The 22,074-nt window shown below is 41.5% G+C and overlaps 1 protein-coding gene across 1 annotated transcript in view; it reads left to right on the top strand.

Moving 5' to 3' along the window:
• Positions 1-565: 565 nt before the first annotated feature.
• The window catches only part of LRP5 (LDL receptor related protein 5), a 143,644-nt gene continuing 122,135 nt past the window's right edge, over positions 566-22,074 (top strand). The window contains exon 1 of the mRNA XM_035539937.2: positions 566-754. Within this exon, the coding sequence (XP_035395830.1) occupies positions 664-754 (91 nt within the window). The 5' untranslated portion in view covers positions 566-663. The remainder of the gene's footprint in view (positions 755-22,074) is intronic.

Raw genomic sequence — 22,074 nt, 5'->3', positions numbered from 1 at the left:
ATGAACAGGGAGCACATTTAACAGGGAAAAAGCAACAAAACGTTGTTGAAAAGTGCCTTTCTTTGAGAAGTAAGGTAGATGAGAAGTGTTTTCAGAAAATGTTTTGGTGAGAAGAGAAAGGTAAATTCCCCCTCACAGAAGCAGGCACCCACCTTTTTTCCTGGAGACAGGTAAAGGAGTACACATCTGCACACTGAACTTCTACATCAGTTGCAGAAACGTTTCTTTATAAACATGGGGCAAGCAACTTTTTCTGACCCTTCCTGCATCCCCCTTGCAACCTCCTGGCTGGTTTTAGAATAACTGTTCCAGAAAGAAGAGGGAAAGAGGAAGGAGGGAAGGCAGGGAGGAAAAGAAGGAAGAAGGAAAGAAAATATCCCTAACTCCCCCACCACCAGACTCAAAGAAAGAACCGCCCCAACAGCCCCCCAGAGCCAGGACTCCACCCGCATCCACGGGCTCGGGGCCTGGGCCGCTCCCCCCGGCGTGGGGCGGCCGGGCTCGGGGCTCCTCCCCGGGTGAGAGCAGGAGGAGGCGGAGGAGGAGGAGGAGGAGGGTCGTCTCCAGCGCCTCCCCCCTTGCCCGCCTCCCTCCCCGCCGAGCGCAGCGCCCCGAGCATGGAGCCTGCCTGAGACGCTCCGGCGGCTGCTGCTGCGGCACAACATGGAGGCGGCGGCGCCGCCGCCGCTCCTGCTGCTGCTGCTGCGACTCCTGGCCGCCTCCCTGCTTCGCTACCAGCCCGGCCCGGCCGAGGGTGAGTTCTTCTGGGCGCCGCGGGGCCCGTGGGGGCGGCGGTGGAGGGGAGCCTCAGCCCCTTTTGTTGTAGGACTTCGCCAAACTTATCCAACCGCCCCCCCCCTTCCCTCCCGGGATGTGGACGGGATGGGGTGAATGGGGTGAGAGCGGGTTTTGGTGGGGGGTACATGGACGGGATTTGGGGTGAGGGGGGTTTTGGTGTGGGGGTGCTTGTGCCACGGGTTGCTATTCCTTCTCCTAACCCTTCTTTGCTCCCCTTAAAGGCACGTGTGTGGTGGGGAGGGGGGGGGCCTTCTTTCTGCACCCCCTCGGGACACGTCCTTGGGGTCCGAGGGTATTTTCCCCCCGGGGCAGAGGGGGGGAACTCTGGTGAACTCGTAGGGTTGCAAAAGAACAAAAAAAACAAACAAACAAACAAAAAAAACAACCCACAGAAGTCGTGCCCCCGGAAAAACCCCAACCCACCCTGTGCCGTGCTTCTTCCGCGGTCCCAGCCGCGGATTTCTGCGGGGTTTGGGGAAGCTGGTGTCGGGTGTCGCTCCCAGGCGGAATCAAACCTCTTGGCACGGCTGCCAAAGGGGGTGGGAGGAAGGCGAGGGCCCCCCCGCAGCCCCCCCGGCTCCGTTTGTCAGGCTGTGGGCGGGCTGGGGGCTGCCACGCGTGGGCCCCGGCTCCGCCGAGCCCGGTTTGCTTCCCCGTTCCGACCCAGCTTGCTGACCTGGGCACTCAGGTTACTGGTACCTTGCTCTTTGCAGTGATCCACAACACTATTTTGAAGTAAAAGTGCTCCCACTTAAAAATAAAATAAAATAAAATAAAATAAACGAAGGCTGCGTTCTGTCCGCAACATCCTTGGGGAAGGGTCCGGGAGTTGTTCCTTTCCTCTCCTTTTTCTCACTGCTTCAGTCCTGCGTTCGTAACATCCTCCGCTGGGAGACTTCTGGCTTCTTGCGGCTGCATCTGGCCTGCCTGGATCCATCAGCTCCCTTGGATCCATCACCTGAGCGCTTTAGCAAGCTGAAGCCTAATTGTTGCAATTTCCTAGGCAGTTTAGAAAACTCGGCAGCGCGGCCAGGGCTGGCAGAACATCACCTCGGGGCCTTTTTTATTAGGCCACCCACCTTTAGAAACCATCTGTAATTATTAGAACTGTCATTTAGAGCAGGAGAACTGACCGTTTTCTGCTGGCATTGTTGCTCGCTGTTTTTAGTTGGAACTGTACGCAGGTGTATGCTGTGCCTTGCTTATTCTGCCATAATTATAGGAAAAAGACGTCCTTTGCATCTCAGACTGAACCTTCTCTATCTATACATATCGCCCTGGTCTTTTAAAAACGTTTCAGAAAACCTGAAGTGTGACTTGTTCCATTCTGAGCATTTCTGTTTGTGTGAAGATGTTCAAGTTCCTACTTGAGTGAATTCAGCTATGTAGCTTTAGGAAGAGGGGAAAAAAAAAAAAAAAGTTAACTTCTAGGGAGTCTTAAATGGAGAGAGAACAGGCTGATAGTGCTCCTTGAGGGTTTCCACACATTTACTTGTCGATGTTACGGACTCTAATCGAAAGGAGTATTTTAAAAAGGAGGTAAGTTTGCTTTTGGAACTCTTAAGGAAGAAATGTAATGGGGTTCACAGTAAAACTAAGAAATACGTTGTAACTTGAAGGTTGGATTTGATTCACCTCGTATTAGAGCCAGTGATTCTTTTAATATAGTATATATTCTGTATCAACAAACACCTTCCTGAAAAATGTGTGGAAAAACTCCTCTACAAATGTGCTGGTTTTTAGTAATTAGCTGAAGAGTCTTGGTTATAAATCTTAGTGACATTGCTTTTGTTCTGAGTGCTTAATAGGAAGGTATGTGATTCTTTGTTAGGTTGGTCTAGATGGTGCTTTTAAGGACAGCTCATCTGTCCTTTTGGAAAGAGCATGAATGTACTATGAGGGGCTCCCCACATTTTCAGTTGAGTTGTCTTGGTTATCAGTATGTTCTGTATTTGTAGACTGCAAAATATCAGAGAGGTGTAATATGTACTGTATTTTCACCTTCCAGACATATTCATAAAGCTGTGATTCCTCCAAGTTCGAAGAATTACAGCGTGTTTTTCATGCATGTGAGACAGACCAGCTGTAAACAATCTGAAGAGGCTCGTGCTTTCTGTTTCCATTCCTGAGAATCGAAGCAGATGCCTGACTTTAAGGGACTTTTACCTCTTGAAATTATTTTGATGTGCTTATATTACAAATATGTAAATAGATCTCTGCAAGGTGGGGGATGTGTTGGAACTTCTCTAGTGTTAAAGCTTCTGCTAAGTTTAGCGTGTTATAATAGATTCTGAATACTTTGGCCATGAAATAATTTTTGCTGTGGAGTAATGTCCTTGCTCTGTATGTGGTTGTGTCAGGAGTGGTTTTATTTATGTGGCTTGAAATAGTGATAGTCAAGATGTGTGTTATAATGGATTCTGTTTTCACCGAGGTGAGACAAAATGATCATTGCATTTATTGCTTCCTTGAAGGGGGGTTCATTTGCCTGTTGAAGTATTCAGGAACAGGATAACTATAGCAATTACATGTTTGTTGTTTTTTTTTTTTTTTTTCTGAAAATATTTTAAGTTCTGAATGCTTAATACTGTATAGCAGATGTTTTATGTGTGGCTCTTGAAACCTAAAAGCATTTGAAATAATTCTTGCTAAGAAGTTATCTTAAGCAAGAATTGCTCTTTCTTAAACTCACAGGAGTTTGGTTAGCTGTTGTTTGTGGTATACTAGAATGCTTGACAAAATTGTGAGACTATATCATAATTTTCTTTAATGGAATGATTATTTGCCTAACGTTAAGAAAAGCAAGATAAGGAAAGCTGAACAGAGAAGTGTGTGGGTGATTTACAGAAGTTCGAAACCAGGGATGCAGTGTGAAATAAAAAGTGCAGTTGAGCACAGCACTAAGATGGCTTTTATCTCAAGAAAAGCACTATGAATTAAGCTAAAAGTAATGAAACTTATCACTCTGCTTAAACACAGAACACAGCAAGATAGAACATGTGCTACTTTTATGATGAGGGAATGTGCTACGTAGGAGTCCCTACAACTTCAGAACTGTTTCAGTCAGTCTGTCGCTGGTTTTGGTAGCTATTTTCCTAGTAGCTACTACTAGCATGGTGTGAGGGTTTGTCACAAATTATGGTCATCAATCCGCTGAACTAGTGAAGAAACGCTGGAACTTCAGACTAACTATGAAGTTTAAGTTCATGTTTTCAGAGCACTGCTGCTTCTCTCTCCAGACACAAAGGTTTCACTCTCTTTTTGGTGTGGTGTTTGAATTCATTCGTTAGTTCTGGATGCTTTAAATTTACTCTTGTTGTAGATGTTTACATAATACATATATCAGTTTGACACACAAGGTTAATACTGTAGAAGAGTGAATGTATTTCGTCAAAATTTGGCCAGTAATGTAAAGTTGAAAGCAGTTGTCCTCTTTTTGTCAAAGCATAAACAATAATGATAAATCATTCTTCATGATGTTCAGAAATAGCTTTAATGGCAACAGTTCAATTTGTTTAGTTTCATATTAGGTCTGTATTTTTTGTGAACATAGTGTGTTGTACGAAAGCAACCTGCCTTGTTGAGGTTGAGAACAATGACTAGGTTTAAATCTATTGTTAGAAAGAAGCTGCACATTGTAGGTAACTTTTTTCTAAGAAACCCTCTTATTTTTCCCCTTAAATATTTAGCCTAAGAGCTATTAAACATCCAAAATATTTGACTTTTTTCAGTACAGAATTTCTTCTGTGAGTTGGTATGGCTGAGAAAAAACACAGTATTGAGAATACTTGAAGGAAATTGTTATTTTTTTGCTTGGGATCTCTGTGAAGAACTGGAATAGGTATCAACCTGATCCTTGAGAGATGAGTGGCAGTGGAATAAGTATCCTTCAAGTTTATGGCATAGGCCAGCAGCAGTGCAATTCTACTAAGCACAGTAGAGTTGGCGTTTTGTTTAGAAATTTGAGGCAAGTGGATTGTTTTCCTTTTTCATTATTTTTTCTGTCATTTTCTGTCAGAATGTGCCCAGCAACACTGCGAGTTCACTTAGGGCATGACCAAGTAATGAGAATATAGGCTGGGGATACCGGCTGGTCAAAGCCCCGTGCTGTTGGACACTTGGGACGTCGTGAAGAAGTCAAAGATGTGCCATCTGACAGTGCACATCTGGGACTTCTGAACTAGAAAAACACTTCTGGAGAGCCCTACGCTCATTAAGTTAGGCCGTGGAATGTATCCTAATAGAGTTAAAGGATATTTTGAGCAGTATTTGAGATTGTGGGAGATCAAACTGTTGTGGTGAGAGGAAGAGAGAAAAGTGGAAGTATGCCCCAGAGGGTATTGAAAAACTGTACTGAACGTTAGGAGTTTATGGGCCAACAATTCTTTCGGTTCCTTCTCTCTCGTGGAAAAAATAGAATGTGGAACTCACCAATGTTTCATCTCTGTGGTTTCTGCTCACTAAAGAATAGATGGAAACTATCTGTCAAGCCACAAACTTCCACTGAGATGTTCCAAGGAGTTTAAGGAATGGATGATGTATTGGTAAGGGTGCTGAGGGTCCATGTAATAAACAGGATTTTTAATTTAGCTGTTGATTGCTTCGCTCTTACTTGACTTGTACTTTACCTGCCAGCACAGGCAGATGTAAGGTTGTTGTTTTATATTAATAGTAAATCCATGGGTGACTTTTGCAAGGACAGAAGTAAATTCACACGTTAGGATTAAATTGGTTAGTTTGTTGTGGATAATAAAATGGTTAAAGCAACCAAAACGACTTTTAAACAAATAAATAACTTCTGTGATTGTGTTGCATTAAATTAGCTGAAAGGGGACAGTCTTATATTCAGGCAGGCCTGTTGGGAATAAGAATATATCAAACAATATTTAAAAATATATCATCAGCTACAGGTATTGTTTCATTTCTCACAGGTCAGTGTGCTGACAGCAGATGCAATAGCAAGTTCCCACTGCAGTTGTGAATGGTCTGAGACCATCAAATGTTTGTATATGTATTTAAAAGTGCCCCTGTTCAATAATATAGTTGTTGAATACCATTTGGTACTTTGGGTTTCTGAAGTGCATTAGATAATTCTGAATATTCTGCTAGCATAGCATCTATTATTTATTTTTAATCCATAAGGAAATTGAGCTTCCTCAGTGTAATTAATTTTGGGGTTCTGTCCTTTCGTTCATAGAGGACCACCACTGGCTTGAGTTTTGTTTGAGGCAGCTGACTCATGGTTTACGTAGCTACATTAGGCTCAGTATTTAATATCTTTTTTATGGTGATTTCAGAGGTTCTCTGCTGCCCTTTCTTTAGGTTGTCATGAGTTTATGTTGACATTAATTTCAGTGTTGTTGCATTAAATCTGATTCATTAATCTAAACATTCTTTTTGCAAGTGACTTATTACATACGATAATAAAGGTGTTAAATTAGCCTTGAGGGACTCTAGATACTCAGTCTGCAAGAATAGGTTCGATCTGAAGTAGGAGGTGGCTGCAAGTGAAGACAGAAGCTTGGCCTCTCCTTTCTGTGATGTTTGAGTTTTTTTTTTTTGTTGTTATAATTTATTTAAAAAAAAAAGCCAGAGTGTGAAGGAAACATTGTCTACATAGTGTTTCCAAACTTCTTGGCTGATGAGGAAGATGACTGATTGAGTGGACCTGCTGAGTTAGTTTCTTGTTTTTTGTGTTTGGGGACCAGATAACATTTACAAAATCATGCTGTAGTGATGCTCATTTTCTTTTCTACTCTTCTGTGCTGTTTTAACTAAACCAAAGAGAAAAGGAGTAGAGAATGCGAGAAAATTTGATGTACAATGCTGCTATAACTTATGAACTTTTGAGATGTCATTTTAGAACTTCTACAGGATGTTGTATTGAGAGTTTGTCTTCAGTCCTGTGCTCCAGGTTTTGAATTGGGCTCAAGTTATGCCGAACGGCAGGAATCCACTTAAATCTTTATCAATAACTTCAATGTACCTTCTGTGCAGATTTCAATTTCACTTGGATTCGATTCATGAATACTTTGTCCAGTACTTGTACTTCTATCGATTTTTTTTTTTTTTTTGCATGAACACATTCTTTCTGTTTGTTGTTGTTTGTTTGTTCCAAATTAAAACTCTCCTAGCTGGAATTCAGAGGGTAGAAAAATGCTCAGAAGACCAGAAATGTAATTCAAAGTTATTTTTTATGCAAAATTTCATGCTATAGAGTATGGCTGTCAAGAAGGTTGTTTCCTGCAATATCATCGTAAATTGAGAGAAAAATGTAACCCTAAGCTTGACAAGTGTAGTTGTCTTTATATGAATTAAAAACAAACAAAAAAAAACCAACTTGAGCGCCTAACTGACAATGTATCTTGTGGATCAGCTGAGCAAAATGTCTTTGTGATAACTTGTATTGCTTCAAATTATCCAGTGCATAGGATATCCTGACCTTAAACTTCTGTGCCCGTGTACTCCACTGCATGCCCCACTTCTGCCAGGCTGTTTTCTCTAAGTGGTTCTTACAGATGTGGGTTTGACCTTGCTGTGAGAGAAAAAGTGGAAAAAAGTGAACTTTCTGGGACAGCGGTGTTCTGCAGTACCACATTTTTATGTTGTTGCATGCTGCTGGAGGAAGGAGCTGGGCTGTGCGTGCTGTGGGTGTTTTGCAGGTTTCCCTCCCTGGCGCATCTCTGTGAGCTTTTTACCTTTCTGGAGTAGCTGGCATATGCCACCTAAAGCTTAATTTCTTTGTAGCATGTTATATTTCTTTTTAGACTTCTTTATTTGTATTTGTTTTTTCTTTCATTATAAAGGAATTTAAAAAGCAAGAGTTTGGCTTTTGGATAACAAGCTGTCTAATGATGGTGAATAATTCAGAAGGAATAGAACGTTATGAGATTTATTACCTGATGTGTAACTATAGGGGATGTCTGCATAATATACTTAAGCTAAAAGTACTAAGACAGAACATTAATACAAAAGCCAGAATGCTGTTTCTTGAACTTTTTAAAAGAGCAGAATTTAAATTAAAAAAAAAAAAAAAAAGAATCCTTTGTTTTATAGACGGTGTCACCTTTGACCACCGAATCATAAATTACCCAGTGTAATACGTTGCGATTGATATGCGTTTATTGTGCAAATTTTGCCTTGGTTTAAAGTTGCTTTGGAGGCTTTCTTTCATTTACGTAACTTCAGTTATTTCAGGTAAAGTGTGGCCTATTTATGAATTTGAACCCATTTAAGGAAGGTCACTCGGGCCACAGAATTACCTGTTTTCTCTATCACACTTTACTTTCATTTTAGTCATTGAAAATTTTCTGATTCTGGATCAGTTGAGAAGTTCAGATTAGAGCTGCCTTCCTACCTCAATGAATTTTGACGTAATTTCTCATATAAATAGTGTTTTTTTCTTTAGGTTTTTCTCGTTGCTTCCTCTACTTGAGCACTGGAAGCTTGAAGTATGTGTTTAAACTTTTTTTTTTAGGGGAAAATGCATTAACATCAGAAAACGGTGTTGGTAACTTACCTGGATGTGTGTTTTGCAAAATCTATGAAAGCAAATTAAACTGCTGTGTTAGAGTTCACATTTCCAAGTCAGAGCCAAGAGGATGGAAATGCACATGGGCAGCATTTTCCACATACAGGGTCTACACAGCTGTGGATGGTTTAAAAAAAAAAAAAAAACTATACATTTTCTGAATCTTCAATAGTCGCGTGAAAGAAATCTGTACTATGGAGAATTTTTGTCTGTCTGGGTTTTCACAGCTTGTTTTTACTATCTGGATAAAGCTAAGACTTACTTATCCATGCTGTCAAACTCAGTTTGCAGGTGTTCAAGCGCTAGAAAGTATATACTCAGAAACAGTTCAACATCTGGACTGATTTAGGCAAACTGCATGGTGAGATTTAGATAGGGTGTGGCTATTGCAGGCAAAACCATAGCAAAGCCTCAATAAATCGAACTTGGATCACTTGCAAGTCTTTCCCTTTTGCCTTTCTCAAAACCTGCGTGAACCTAGATATTCATCTCATCAAAACTTTCTTTATAACCCCCTTCTACCCCACCCCAAACCACGAAGCCCCGCTAGACTAGATGGCAGCTCTGACTTGGGAACTTGTGTACAGAAGGAGAGTGTTTTCTATGATGCCATTAAAAGCTGTGTTTTTCAATTGCAAAAGTCAGATATGGGACTATGAGAAGAAACAATGCATGCCATAAGGAGACAGGAAATATTCCTGGAGATATTTTTTTTTTATTTGAACAGAGTAAATGAAACTCTAAGGGAGATCAAAATTTTGGTCAATATTGTAGCTAATGACGTGACTGGGAGAAACGCACACAAAATAGCAAAAAGTTAAGTGAGCATTGGATAATATTTGCAATAAATACACCACTGTCGGGAGGTATTATGGAAGAGTTGCGGACAAACAACTGCAAGAGTGAGCTCTGTAGCTTGCCTACAGAACTAAGGCGTACCATTTGAACTTTGAATTGTGTGCTCTCAGGAGAAGGACCTGGAGGTGTTGGTTAATGAGAGAAGCTCAATGTGAGCCAGCAAGCTGCACTTGCAGCTCAGAAAGCCTCCCGTACCCTGGGCTGCACTGAAAGCAGCGTGGGCATCAGGGTGAGGGAGTGAATTCTCCTCCTTTCCTCTGCTCTCGTGAAACCCCATCTGGAGCCCTGCGTTCAGCTCTGGGGCCTCTGATATAAGAAGGACATGGATGTATTAGACTGAGTCCAGAGGAGGGTCATGAGGATGATCAGAGGGCTGGAGAAGTAGAAGGCTGTCTGTGAAGAGAGGCTGAGGGAGCTGGGGTTGTTCGGCCTGGAGGAGAGAAGGCCCTGAGGAGACCTCACAGCAGCCTGCCAGTGCCTAAAGGGGGCTGCAAGAGAGCTGGGGAGGGACTCTTTGTCAGGGGGTGTGGTGATAGGACAAGGGGTAGTGGTTTTAAATGGACAGAGGGTGGGTTTAGATTAGCTATAAGGAAGAAATTCTTCACTCAGAGGGTGGTGAGGCCCTTGCACAGGCTGCCCAGAAGAAGCTGGGGGTGCCCTATCCCTGGAGGTGTTCAAGGCCAGGTGTCTGTTAGTGGCCAAAGAAGTGATATACATTGTGATTAATTCTCTCAAGTGTTTTTCATGTCTCTGTTCATTTCCACTGGTCACTACCATCACATCTGACTGCAAGCAAAAATGAAATGCTCAGCTCTGAAGACTTTTACTTTAAAGGGCAGGGAGTTGGCCATGAAGTTCTTGTAGCTACTTCAGAACTTCCCTTCTGCTGTCATAGCAGTAGAAGCCAACATGTTTGCTGGGGGTGAGGGGTGGTAATCCTTCTCCTTGAAGGAATCCCAAATGGTTGTGACAAAACGCATATGTTGCATGCCTGCTAACACAGAGGTCATTCTGTTGTTTGCAAATTTCAGTGCTTTAAAGAGCCTTCAAGACATTTGTGGAAAGTGAACACGTTTTGCTTGAGCCAGAGGACTGGAAAATGCTTGGATTTTGTTTACTGACTGGTAGTTACTCAGAGTTGAAATGTGCTACCAGATAACTTAATTCCCCAGAGCAGAGACAGATTTGCTCATAGTTCACAGAAGTGCTGACATAGGCAGAAGAAATCTCTTACAAGGTCCTGGTGAGCTTATGCTGAAGAACGTACGTGGGGAAGCGTGAGATGTTTGAGAGGGGAATGCGTTCCCTGTGTGTATACAATGTGTGTTTTTATGTGCTTAAATACTTGATTAACCAGTTTCTCCTGCTCTGTTTTTTTCCTCCATTCTAATGTTTGTGTTATTCAATAACCCTCCCTTTCTAAGGGGAAAAAATGCTTTTTTGTGTAGACTTCAACTCCATGTCTTTATACGGGATTTTAAGGAGGAAAGTTTCACAGTTGCTAGGCGTTGCACTGGAATTCAGTACACCTGGGTTTCTTCTTGGTATTGTTACTGAAGCATGCCCTTAAGTCTGTGAACTTCAGCTTTTCATCTTAGAAAAGGTGACAGCGGTATGTAAATGATCTCTCTGAATGCATCTTGGAGTGTTTTACACGAGAAGCACCTCGGAGTAATCTTTTCCTATACCAATGCTTTTTAAATAACGTTCTAGTAATAAACCTGCTCTATTTGACTCCGTTGTATTAGTCTCTCAGTAAATGGTGTTTCATTAGAATAAAATGAAGCTGCAAACTAGCAGAACAATAGGGAAAGTGTCCCTGAAAAGGTAGGAAGATGCGTTTTATTAAGCAGAATTGTATACCTGATCAATTTTGTGCAGCTAAATCTTAGATCTTGCATAACCAACACTTTCCAAACCTTTTTCAGTCTTTATTTTATAATTTCTACGTGGTGTACCTTTCTCCTGTGTTGGTAGTGTTTCTTCTTAACTTGTAAGCTCTTCTAGGCAGGGATCTTTTGTATAATTTTTCTTTTTACCTGCTTGCTTTCTGCTTTTTTTCCCACTGTCTGAAGAACCACGATTGCTAAAGGCTGTAATGTGTGTAGGTGTGTAATTAAAAACAGTGGTCAAGAGAGCTCTTGGAAACTTGTTGGGTTACTTCTCTAAGTAGGATGATGAGACAGCATCATTGAATGGAAGAAAAACAAAACAAAAAACCACCACCTATCTTTTTCTGCCAGCTTGAGGAGACTGCTTGCTGTCCCCTTAGCATGTGGTTCTGCTAACATTGTCTGCCCATGGTAGAATTGGTAAAAAGGGAGAAGCTGCAACTTACATTTGAGGATTGCTGTTTGGCATTCAGCCTTGTGCACAATGGAGAGAAGATGATTAGGTAGAAGTACTTTACATTTGTGACCTCTGTTCCAAATCGTCTCTCAACTTGCACGGTCCAAATTAAGGTCTTCATTGTTATCTGCAAAAGATTTAAGTGATCTAGGATTCATTTACCTTGGCGATTATCACCTCAACACATCCAGCCCTTCTCCATACTGCTATAATAATTACAGCTCATGGAAAATAACTCTGGCTGCTGCTCCCCAGGGTGTGGGACTCCTGGCATCTGGAGATAGAGCACATCTGGCGCTGGTCCTCAGAGGCACAACTCAGTCAGCCAGAGCTTCAGAGCTTATTGCATGTGGGGAATGATGCAAGTGACATGTTTTCTCTGAACAATGGCTATGGGATCTTTGTAAGCATTGGCCTCTCGCCTGGTTATCCTGATTTTTTTTTTTTTTTCCTGAGGAAGTCTGTGTGCAGTGAGGGAGGATATGGAGTGCTGTTAAGTTCTTGATACAGCCAGCTCAGTACCTGCAGCCATACTCACTCCTTGGGACTGTAGTTCTTACATACGCGGAAACTGTGTGTAAAGGCTGCTGGGCCCATCCAGAAGGCAGTTGGTAGATCTTGGTAAAGATTCTGGTGTGCGTTTGTGTTTTTCTGATTCTGAGGGTTTTGTGGGGTCAATGTTGTAGGGACATGGAGTTTTCTTTTTAAAGTCGTATACTGTAGTGCACAACTTTGAGGAATGTTCTTGGGACCTGTTTGTATGGATTATGAGGCTTTTGTAGGGTAACAAAATGTACTTCATTTGAGATGGAATATGCATTCAGAATTTAACAGCTGTTGCAGAATAAATTCCCCAGTAATGCTTTTATTTTAGAATGGTTTCCATACAAAGCTCTGTTCAAAAATACTTCATTGTAATTCTTTCTTAGCATTAGCCTTGGAGCTTGTTTCTGCCTATAGGAATTGGGGCTGTATAACAGGTTCATCTATTGAATCTGAGCATCTTCTGGTCACATCATGATATAAACTGATTCATTAGCATGGTTGTCTATAACATAACACCTGTCCATATGATTTCTGACGGCCTGTTAAGACCCTCTTGTCTATGAATGCTAGTTTGTGAGGGAGGATGCCTTCTTCTATGTATCTCTTCTCTTAACACAATGTTAAGAGCCTGCGAGAACATCTTTGGGGCTATGCAGCAAGAGAAGAGCATCTGGACCTGTTTTGCTGAGGTTTGACACTTGTTTGTCATTGCTAGGGGTAGATGGGAGGACTATTTGAGTGGACAGCAGAAGAACTAATGCTTTGCTTTGGAGTCCATGCTGTAGGACAGATACAGTCAAAGCAGTGAACTAGTATGTGACATGCATTTGTTCTTCTACTTGCAAGCTTTGCTGTTCTTTTTTAATTGCTGCTGAATTCTCCAGATGTTTCTCTTTACTACAGTTCCCCAGCTATTAATTGGGAAGAAGCTGCTTTAGACATTCTTTCCTATGCTCATTTTGAGACTAGCAGCAGTTCCTTTTTTTTTGGTTATAAATAAAATCTTGGTCTGTGTTGGAAACCAAAATGACTTCAGGTCTCTCTTCCCTGCTGGGTGACTGTCATTGCAGTTGGAAACCACTGTGTTGACAGAACCTCATCATGGGCTCAGTAAAACTTGAGCGATTGAGAGGTTGTGTACTGGTGCTTAGGAAATGCCTTTGTGTGCTTTACGGAGACTTGGACATCACCAGGCACGTGGAGGGGCTGCGGAGAAAAATACAACTTGACAGCTGCCGTGCTTAGGATTACACCTGTATACAATGCTTTGTCCTGTATAACTTGTCAGCTGCTTCATTGTGAGGCAGTAGTAATGTGTTGGATTCTCCAAGGATATCCTTATTTTGTCTGGGAAGTTGAATTTTGAAAACTTTTTTTTTTAAACTGGAGTCTCAGTACGCAAGTATAGCGCATTCAGGCTCAGTGGGAGATGGGAAGCATTACGTGCACACACTTAAGACTGTAAAAAGAAGCTTTAGCACTAGTTTGTTATTATAAAATCTGAACTAATGTTGGCTGCTTATGAAAAAGAATGGAGTTTGCAGGATTATTTTCCTATTTGAACATCAGCAGGACACAAAATCGATTACTGTGAATATTTGAGCAAGTCATGTTTGCTTAGTGAGCTTGGCAACGTTTCTGTCATTGAAAGTTTAATTTTTTATCCAAGTTCAATTTCAAAACTTTGGCCTCAATCAGGAAGGTGAGGTGGCTGGGAAAAATATTTTTATTTTTACTTCTATTTTTGGTGTGGATGATGTCAATCGTATATATGGCCAGAAGCGAATGTTTTATTATCTTTGTTGAGAAAGACTTTTTGAAATGAGGAATGGCAATTTAAATCCAGTCATAAATATTGCTTGTTCCTAGGAGGATGATTTTTCTGGAACATTTACAAATAGATCAGCCTCCAGCAGATAGTATTCTGTGCCGGTCTTTCTCCCAGGTTCTGCTGAGCATATGCCAAACGTATGATCAGACTCTCTGCAAGATGCTACAGATCTTCCAACTTCGATTCCACTTGTTGTACTGGCTTTAGCGATGCATTGCTAAAGCAGTAAAGTTTCCAAAACACTTTTCAGTGTCTGAAACGGCATGAACGTTCTAGTCCTGACAGTGGTAAATTCATGTTAAAAACCTGATCTTAAAGCAAGAATCCGTGAAACTTGTCTATTAGAAACTTCAAAGGCCATCTTTCTGTACAGTTGTAAAATTGGCACCAACAAAAAAGGCTGTGTTTAAATTGTACGCAGAACTTTACATGCAAACCCCAAATAGCACAGAATTTGGATTATCTGCAACTTATAGTTTAGATATTATTTTTTCCTTCTTCCCTGATACTTAAATTGAATTCAACAAGTGCTTCTCTTGTTGCTTCCTAAATGCAGTAGTTTTGCTTGTTTATTTATTTTAATAAACAATTGAATCAATATTTAGGCATAGATTACTGCAAATGGGGTTGCAACAGTATCATGCCACTCAGTGGACTAATTTTAAACATTCTAGACCCTACTGGGAACATTTTCTTAACTAACTGTGTTGCTTTAAGCTCGAATGAAAAGGAATTTGGTTGCAAAATCCAGCATAGTTTAGGAAGAGGCTGTTTTCTAAAGGAGCATTTCGTCCAGTGGTTCTAGTTTAAGCAGCTCCCAGCTTCCATACCGTGACCCATGCAGGGACAGCACAAAAAAGTGTGGTCGCATGGCAAATCAGATTTAGAGGACTGGTTGGGCTGAAAGTAACCTCCTGTTACAAACATTACCTGCTGGTTTGTGGGATGGTTTTTCCTTGCTGGATTTTTTTTTTTTTCTTTCTTCCCCTCCTCCTCCTTTCCCCAGCCAAATCATTTTCCTTTCCTGATTCATGGAAGCATGATAGCATAACATACAGCTTATGATAGCTGGGAAGCTACTGGGTGAAAAGTAGCCACAAAGATATCTAGGTATATTTCTTCTAGTTTTGGCTGGGATAGTTAGCTGCATTCATAGTAGCTGGTGTGGTGCTCTGTTTTGATGAAAATGATGGTGATAACACACTGATGTTGCTGAGCAGTTTTTACATGGACTCGAGGGCTCTTCTGCTTCTCTTCTGCTCTGCCCAGTGGGGAGGCTGGGGTTGCACGGGAGAAGCTGGGAGGGGACAGGGCCAGCACAGCTGACCCAAACTGCCAAAGGGGTGTTCCATGCCACACGGCATCATGCTCATCCGTAAAACTGGGGGGTGAGGAAGGAGGAGACGTTTGGAGTGATGGCATTTGTCTTCCCAAGCAACTGTTAGGCACAAGGAGCCCTGCTTTCCTGGAAGTGGCTGAACATCTGCTGCCGGTGGGAAGCAGTGAGTGAATTCCTGATTTTGCTTTGCTTGTATGTGGAGCTTTAGCTTTACCTAGTCATCTCCCTTTTTCTCAGCCCAGTTTTCTTTCTTCTACCCTTCTGATTCTTCCCCACATCCCACCGTGGAGTGAGTGGGCGGCTGTGCAGTGCTGAGCTGCCTGCCAGTGTTGAACTGCAATAATATTGAACGTCTCCAGACTGCAGGTGCTTCTTTCAGCCACCCAGCCTCTCCCTGATTGACTTCATCTCTTCAGTAATAGTGTGCTGTCTGACCAAGTCCCTGTAAACTAATGCAGAACATAGGTTTTAGGGAGAGTGGAGCATGTCTCTTATCTGTATGCACATAGCAAAATCAGAGTATAGAAGTGTTCTACACCTTGGTTTACAGTTTGCTCTAAAGCTGCAGTCATACAGCTCTGATGTGTTATGATATGTTAGTGGTGTTGCTGTCCTGTGTTCAGCTCTGGAGCCCCCAACATAAGGACAGGAACCTGTTGGAGTGAGTCCAGAGGAGGCCATGAGGATGCTCAGAGGGCTGGAACACCTCTCCTGTGAAGACAGCCTGCAGGAGCTGGGGTTGTTCAGCCTGGAGAAGAGAAGGCTCTGGGGAGACTTTGCAGTACCTAAAGGGGGCTGCAGGAGAGCTGGGGAGGGAGTCTTTGTCGGGGGGGGGGTGGTGATGACAAGGGGTGATGGCTTTAAATTGCCAGAGGGTAGATTTAGGTAGGTTATATTCGTCAGTGAAATTCTTCACTCAGGTGGTGGTGAGGCACTGGCACAGGCTGCCCGGAGAAGCTGTGGATGCTCCATCCTCGGAACAGTAAGGTCAGGAACAACATCTGTATGTGGAAGGGAAACCTTAGCTTAGAAATGACCTATGCCAGCTTTGCCAACATCCCTTGGCATCCTTTTGAAATCAGTTTCTGAGAAGTGGAAGGTGGTAGCCTGTATGTAACTCACCTACCTGATGGGGGGATAAGAGGTGCTGCATTTGCATTGTCAGAGTGTGGGTGGTTGGAAAGCAAAAGCAATCTTTGTACTGTGAGTGCAGTCATGGAGCCATTCATCAGATGTAGTGTTAACAAATACCTGCATACCTGAGAGAGGGGCTGCTTTATGATACTGGGTAAAACATGATTTAAATCAATTTTTCTCTAGTCTAATAAGAATTGTGATAGTGCAAGATCAAGGATTTGATGGGTCTAACTTATTCAGCTTTGAAGGAAGGGTAATGCCACATGTTTCCATGCAATTCAGATGTTATGCAGCCTATGATGTTTTGTTCTGTTCTTTTTTTTTTTTTAAATCTAAACTCAATGTGTTATTTTTGCAAGTCTTTAATTGTTTGTTCTGCACCTCATTAGCGACAAGAATAGCATCTTGGAGAATCTTCTAAGGAACACAGAAATGGAGCATGTGTTTGCATTTATAGTGTGATGTTATAGAGGGTTAATTGTATGGATTAACTGTTATGCAGGAGCAGATAGACGTTCTCTTCTTTGATGTTGTGTTGTTCTGTGGTGTGCTTGGACGATTACTGCATGAGCCAAAATTTCTAGTTTGAAGGCTTCAACTTAAGTAGCCTTAAGAAATGTTTGGTGTCATTTGATGTCAAGTCCTACAACCATATGAAGTGTATACGCGCACATATATTTATATATATAAAGATAAGCACTCTAGGGTTTCATAAAGGAGGCAACATAATGCTGTAATCAGTGGGGCACATGCTTTTGAGAGATTTTAGATACCCTAACTGCCTCCAAGTAAAACATAAGATGTTTTTCACATGTTGAGAACAGAGAGGAAATAAAATGCATCTTCTTGCTTCAGTGCTTTGTGGTGCAATTATTAAGAAGAGGAAGTGGCCTGATGGTAAAGACTTAGAGTTACTGGTTCCTCAGTGACTCGTAGAAAACGAGCTGGTAGTTCTGAATCTCATTCCTGCTGAATCGGTAGGTGTTCCTCACAATGCTGCTGTATGGTACAAGTAGTGGTATCAGCAAAGGGAACAACAACAAAACACACAAACACCCAACCTGAATTGTCCTTGAAAGTGATTTACTTGTCACCTAGCTAAGGTCTGTTAACAGCAAGGTTGGCCTGTATTGCACATGGCAATTACTAGAAGACTGACATAAACAGGGAATTCAGTGTTTCAAGTCCACTTATTAAAGGAGAAAGAAGTCTTCATTTCTTTTTAAATCTTCATTGATTTATTTTTGCACTAGGTGAGCTTGATAAGGGAGTTATTCCTTTTCACTTTGTACTGCTTTTGCTCTTCGTGTAATGTTGCAATGCTTTCTGCCAGTAGAAAGCGAAGGTTGCCCTAACTCCGAGCAAGTATTTGGTTACAGATCGAGGTGCCTAAGTTTAGTATAGAAGCAAAGGACTTCTGTCAGCTCTGCTTCAAGTTTGTGCTTGTTTGTGTGGGCTGGGGTTTTTTTATTTGCTTTGTTTTTGTTCTCAGGAGAAAGCTGAGTTTCATAAAAAGCAAGTGCTTCTGTGGTCTAGTTTACATCTAATTTTTGGGGAAGGTAGGTTTTTCCTTTAGTTTAGCCTTCTCTCTGACAATGCTGCAGAGGCTGAGTGAGTGCAGACAGTGTTCGATTTTCTTGCAATTCACTAATGAATTTTAAGGTGTCTTTTCTGCTGTTGTTTTTTAAAAAATTATTCACATAAAGCTTACGTTTGGGTCAAAACACTTTTTAAAGAAGTTTTCCCCCTTTAGTATGTAGGAAGAACAGCCCTTCTCCTCTGTATGTAAATGTGTGGGTTAAATTCGTAAGCCCCCACTGTTTTTTAGGAGGGTAGGTGTTTGCTTCTGTATTTAGTCATTGTAGGTCATACCTGGAGGGAGTTACTTAAATGCAGTCATTTCTTGCGTATATTTATGTTTATTAATCTACTGCAGGGGATTCTTTAGAAAAGGTAAAATGCAGTTGTTAAATGGTAATGATGTCCTAGTGTCTGGCGTGACGACTGTGCCACACGTGTCACATTTTTGGATTGGAAATGTGATTTTGGGCTGTGGGCCCATAGCTTTTTGTATTAAGTGGCATGCAGTGTGTTTTATAATTTTTTTTTTTTTTTAAAAAAGTATACTGCAGAGCGCAGAATCCATGGTATTGCAACTCCAAAACATTCTGCAACAACTGGAAATGGAAGAAGTTTCCTGGTTCGGCTCCTGAATCATAGCAGTGTTTTTTTTTTTCTTTTTCTAAGCTATAGCACGGGAATGTTTGCAGGATGGTGCTTGGTGGTTGTTTGTTAAAGTAGTGGATGTTTCCCAGACACAAAGGGAGCTTGCTTCCTGCTCCAAAAGGCACGCAGTCCAAAGTCGTGTCTGCGGTGCTGAAACAGGTGTAATTGTTACGCCGGGAGAGCAATCCTGCTGTAAAAACCCGGATAGAGGGAGTCAATGCGGCTCCATGTAGCTGATGAAATCTCAGGTGAGGAGTGCCACTGGCTTTTTACTTGATGTAAAAGTTTCCTTTTCTCTGCTGGCATTTTAAAATTGAAATAGCGTCTTACTCAATGTGTCTTACTCAGAGCATATTAACTCCCTGTCAGTGTAATAATTACATCTTTAGCAAGGAGGGCACAGCCAAACAGTGAAAATGAAGGGGAGAGGAAAGGGATACAGTGCACAAAACAGTATAATCAGATCACTGACAGCAACACATTGTTTGAGTTGGCTTCGTTTTAGTATAAACAAATGCATTTTGCTCTGCCCTCCATGCTGCTGCTTCCTTGTGTAATGCTCATAGGCTTGCACCCTTCCTTCTGCAGAAATAAGGGGTAGTTAGAGCATTAAATGAAATAATAAAAAATGAATAAGCTTCCCCCCCCGCGATGTGTTTTGTCACCTGTGTTCTTTGAGCAGATTCAGAATTTGTATACTTAAATTTTTGTGGCAGAAACTGTGTTCCTGTTCCTCTCCCTATCATTCCAGCAGTGTGCTGCTTGTATCTTTGGTCTTCTGATTTTGCAGATGAGCCAGCTGTCTTTTGATTCCCAAAATGGCAGCCTGTATCTTCATTTTTCTTTGATCTGACACTGGCTTTTTTTTTTTTTTCCCCTCTATTCGAAACAACTGACTGTAGCATAGCCCCAGAGTTTTCTTTTGGCACTTAAATTTGCTGAAATTGGAGAGGGGAGAGATGGAAAAATCTTCAGTCGCATTTCTCCGGATGTTTTGTACATCAGGAGTCCAGTCCATTATTTGCAGTACACCTTGTCTAGACTGCCAGAGGGATGGGAGAAGGGATGGGGGGGGGGGGGAGGGTATTTGCTTACCCTGTCTGGAATGAAACCCTGGTTACAGTGTAGTGCTCCACTTGGCACATCTGGGTTCCCATCTCGGCTCGGCCACAGCCTGAAATGTGTAGCCACGGGTAAGACCCCTAATCCCAGTCTTCTGTGGGCTTCCTTTCTTTGTCTTGTGTGTCTAGATGTCAAGTTCTTCAGGTGTGAGTCTTTCACAATGTGTGTGCGTCGTATTTTGAGGGTGAGAATCTCAGTTCTGGCTTCTAGGTGTTACTCTAAAGGATGGCGTAAGGCTTGTGCTTTTTTCCCCCTTGCACAGTTCCTTTGAAGGGAACGTATTGAATTCCTTCTCACTTTGGACCTCTTCTATGATGAACTGAAAACTTTTTAGGCATTCATTTCCTTTCTTGTTTGGGAAAGGCAGATATGTGTTGGGTTAAAACAACAATTAGGCTGGGCTGTTTATACAGGTGGGGAAGCATGTGGGCAGAAGAAGAAAACTTCTCAGAGTGAACTAGGAAGAAAAGAATGTTTTTTTCCCTTCAACCTGCTGCTGAGGTTGAAATGCACAAGACCTTTCTAGTTGCTTTCTAATACCTCTCCAGCTTGCTGTTAGGACAACTTTGTGTTTCTGCAATAGGAGAGGATCTGACAACCTTGTGGCAGCTCCTCCTGTTTGTGCAATGAAGGTATTTAATTTATTCTGGCAGTAGTATGCCATTGAGACTCAGATGCAAATTTCAAAAGGTAAAAAAGCATAACTTAAAAAATCAAAGATGAATTGTAATTTGTAGCTCTACATGAAAATATTTTATAATCTTAATCTTGTGTATGTGTGGGTGGCTAGGTCTGTGTTTGGACATCAGACTTGCATTATGCATTGCTGTTCAGGCACTTCAGAACAAATGTTTTAACCTCTCTCCTGACCCTGTTATACAGGTAGGCTGATTAAATGAAAATTTTGCTTACTGCTTCTTCAGGTCATGTTTGTGTTGACCTGTTCTGATGTGGAATTTAAGAGATGAATGGCTTCAACCCGAAATGAGTAGTGGTGTTTATGTGCCTTTGCTATGAAAAGTCCACCCCGTTAACCTCTCTGTGCAAAGTGTTAAATTGTGCATGGATTCCTTATAGGACTGTATTAGACTCAGAGAGCTGCATTAGGAATGGATGTTTTTGGGGTCACGGTACTGGTAAGCCACTTGGCAGATTGTAATTTGTTTTCTATTTTACCAGACCACCTCCTGCAACCACTGTTTAAATATTGCCCCTTTTTGCATTGCTTCTAAGAAACAGTTTCATACTTTGATTAAGGATTCAAGTACAAACTTGCATTTTGCCTAACACAATAGGGCTCCAGTTTAAATTCCATAGCAGTGTTTACCATTTTCAAACCACACTGGAGCTATCTGTCAGCTGACTCAAGACAGTTTTCTTTGTGAGAATTAATATGGCACTGTGCTTGTGACCACAAAAACTGGAAAGAGCCTGTCTGTTGAGATTTCTGGTATTTTCTGATTTTAGAATAAGCAGAAGTGGCATCGAAATAGTCTCTTACGTGGTATTGCAGCTGGGCTTTGCCAAAATGGTAAGTGCAAAGGCAGTGCTTAAAAATACGGATGGGGGATGTGGCAGGAGGAAACCATACTTGGATGTTTCACATCCTATGATGCAGAGTACATGGCAATAATTCATTTCACTGCTGTTATTTTAAATGTACTAGGCATGGATTCCCCCACCCCCAGTGTTATGCTCAGTGCAAACTGAAAATTTGTCCTATTGATGCATAAACTGGTGTGGAAAAAATGCAGACGAAGGGGTTACTTCCATGAACACCTAAACAGTAGTTTTGTTTTAAATGGGGAAAAAACAAACAGACCTGTAGTGTCCCCTTTTAGATTCTGGATGCCAAATGTTTGTGAAGGGAGCAAGGTCCATTTCTGTTGTTTTTGCAGTTTATTTTATTCCTTCTTGGTTTGGCAGACAACTGTCTAGCCAATAATAGTAGATTATGCAGTGATGACGGTTCCAAAATCTTAATGGATAAAATAGTGGTTCTACATCATTTGGAAAATTTGGCTTTCAAATTTTCTTCAGGACTTCAACAAATATAGGCTTGACAAAGGTATGCTTGTTTCTAATCTGAATTGTTTCCAATTCCTAGTTCCAGATGTTATATTAACTCCAAAGGGTGCACATCTTAAAAAAAAAAAAAAAAAAAAAAAAAGCTGAAAAGAGACTTCTTGCTTCTGTCTGCACTAAATATATGATATTGCTAAAACTACGAAGAATTAGCATATGCTAGATTTGACTAGTGGCAAATGTCGTTCGTTGGAACAAACGTATAGTTGAGTCAGATATAAAGGTCTCAAATGTAGGTTCTACAATAAGATT

This window comes from Cygnus atratus, chromosome 5, assembly GCF_013377495.2.
Source record: "Cygnus atratus isolate AKBS03 ecotype Queensland, Australia chromosome 5, CAtr_DNAZoo_HiC_assembly, whole genome shotgun sequence".
In the NCBI taxonomy this organism is placed as follows: Eukaryota; Metazoa; Chordata; class Aves; order Anseriformes; family Anatidae; genus Cygnus; species Cygnus atratus.
The sequence above is the reverse complement of the archived record's forward strand: the minus strand, read 5'-3'. Positions and strand labels throughout refer to the sequence as shown.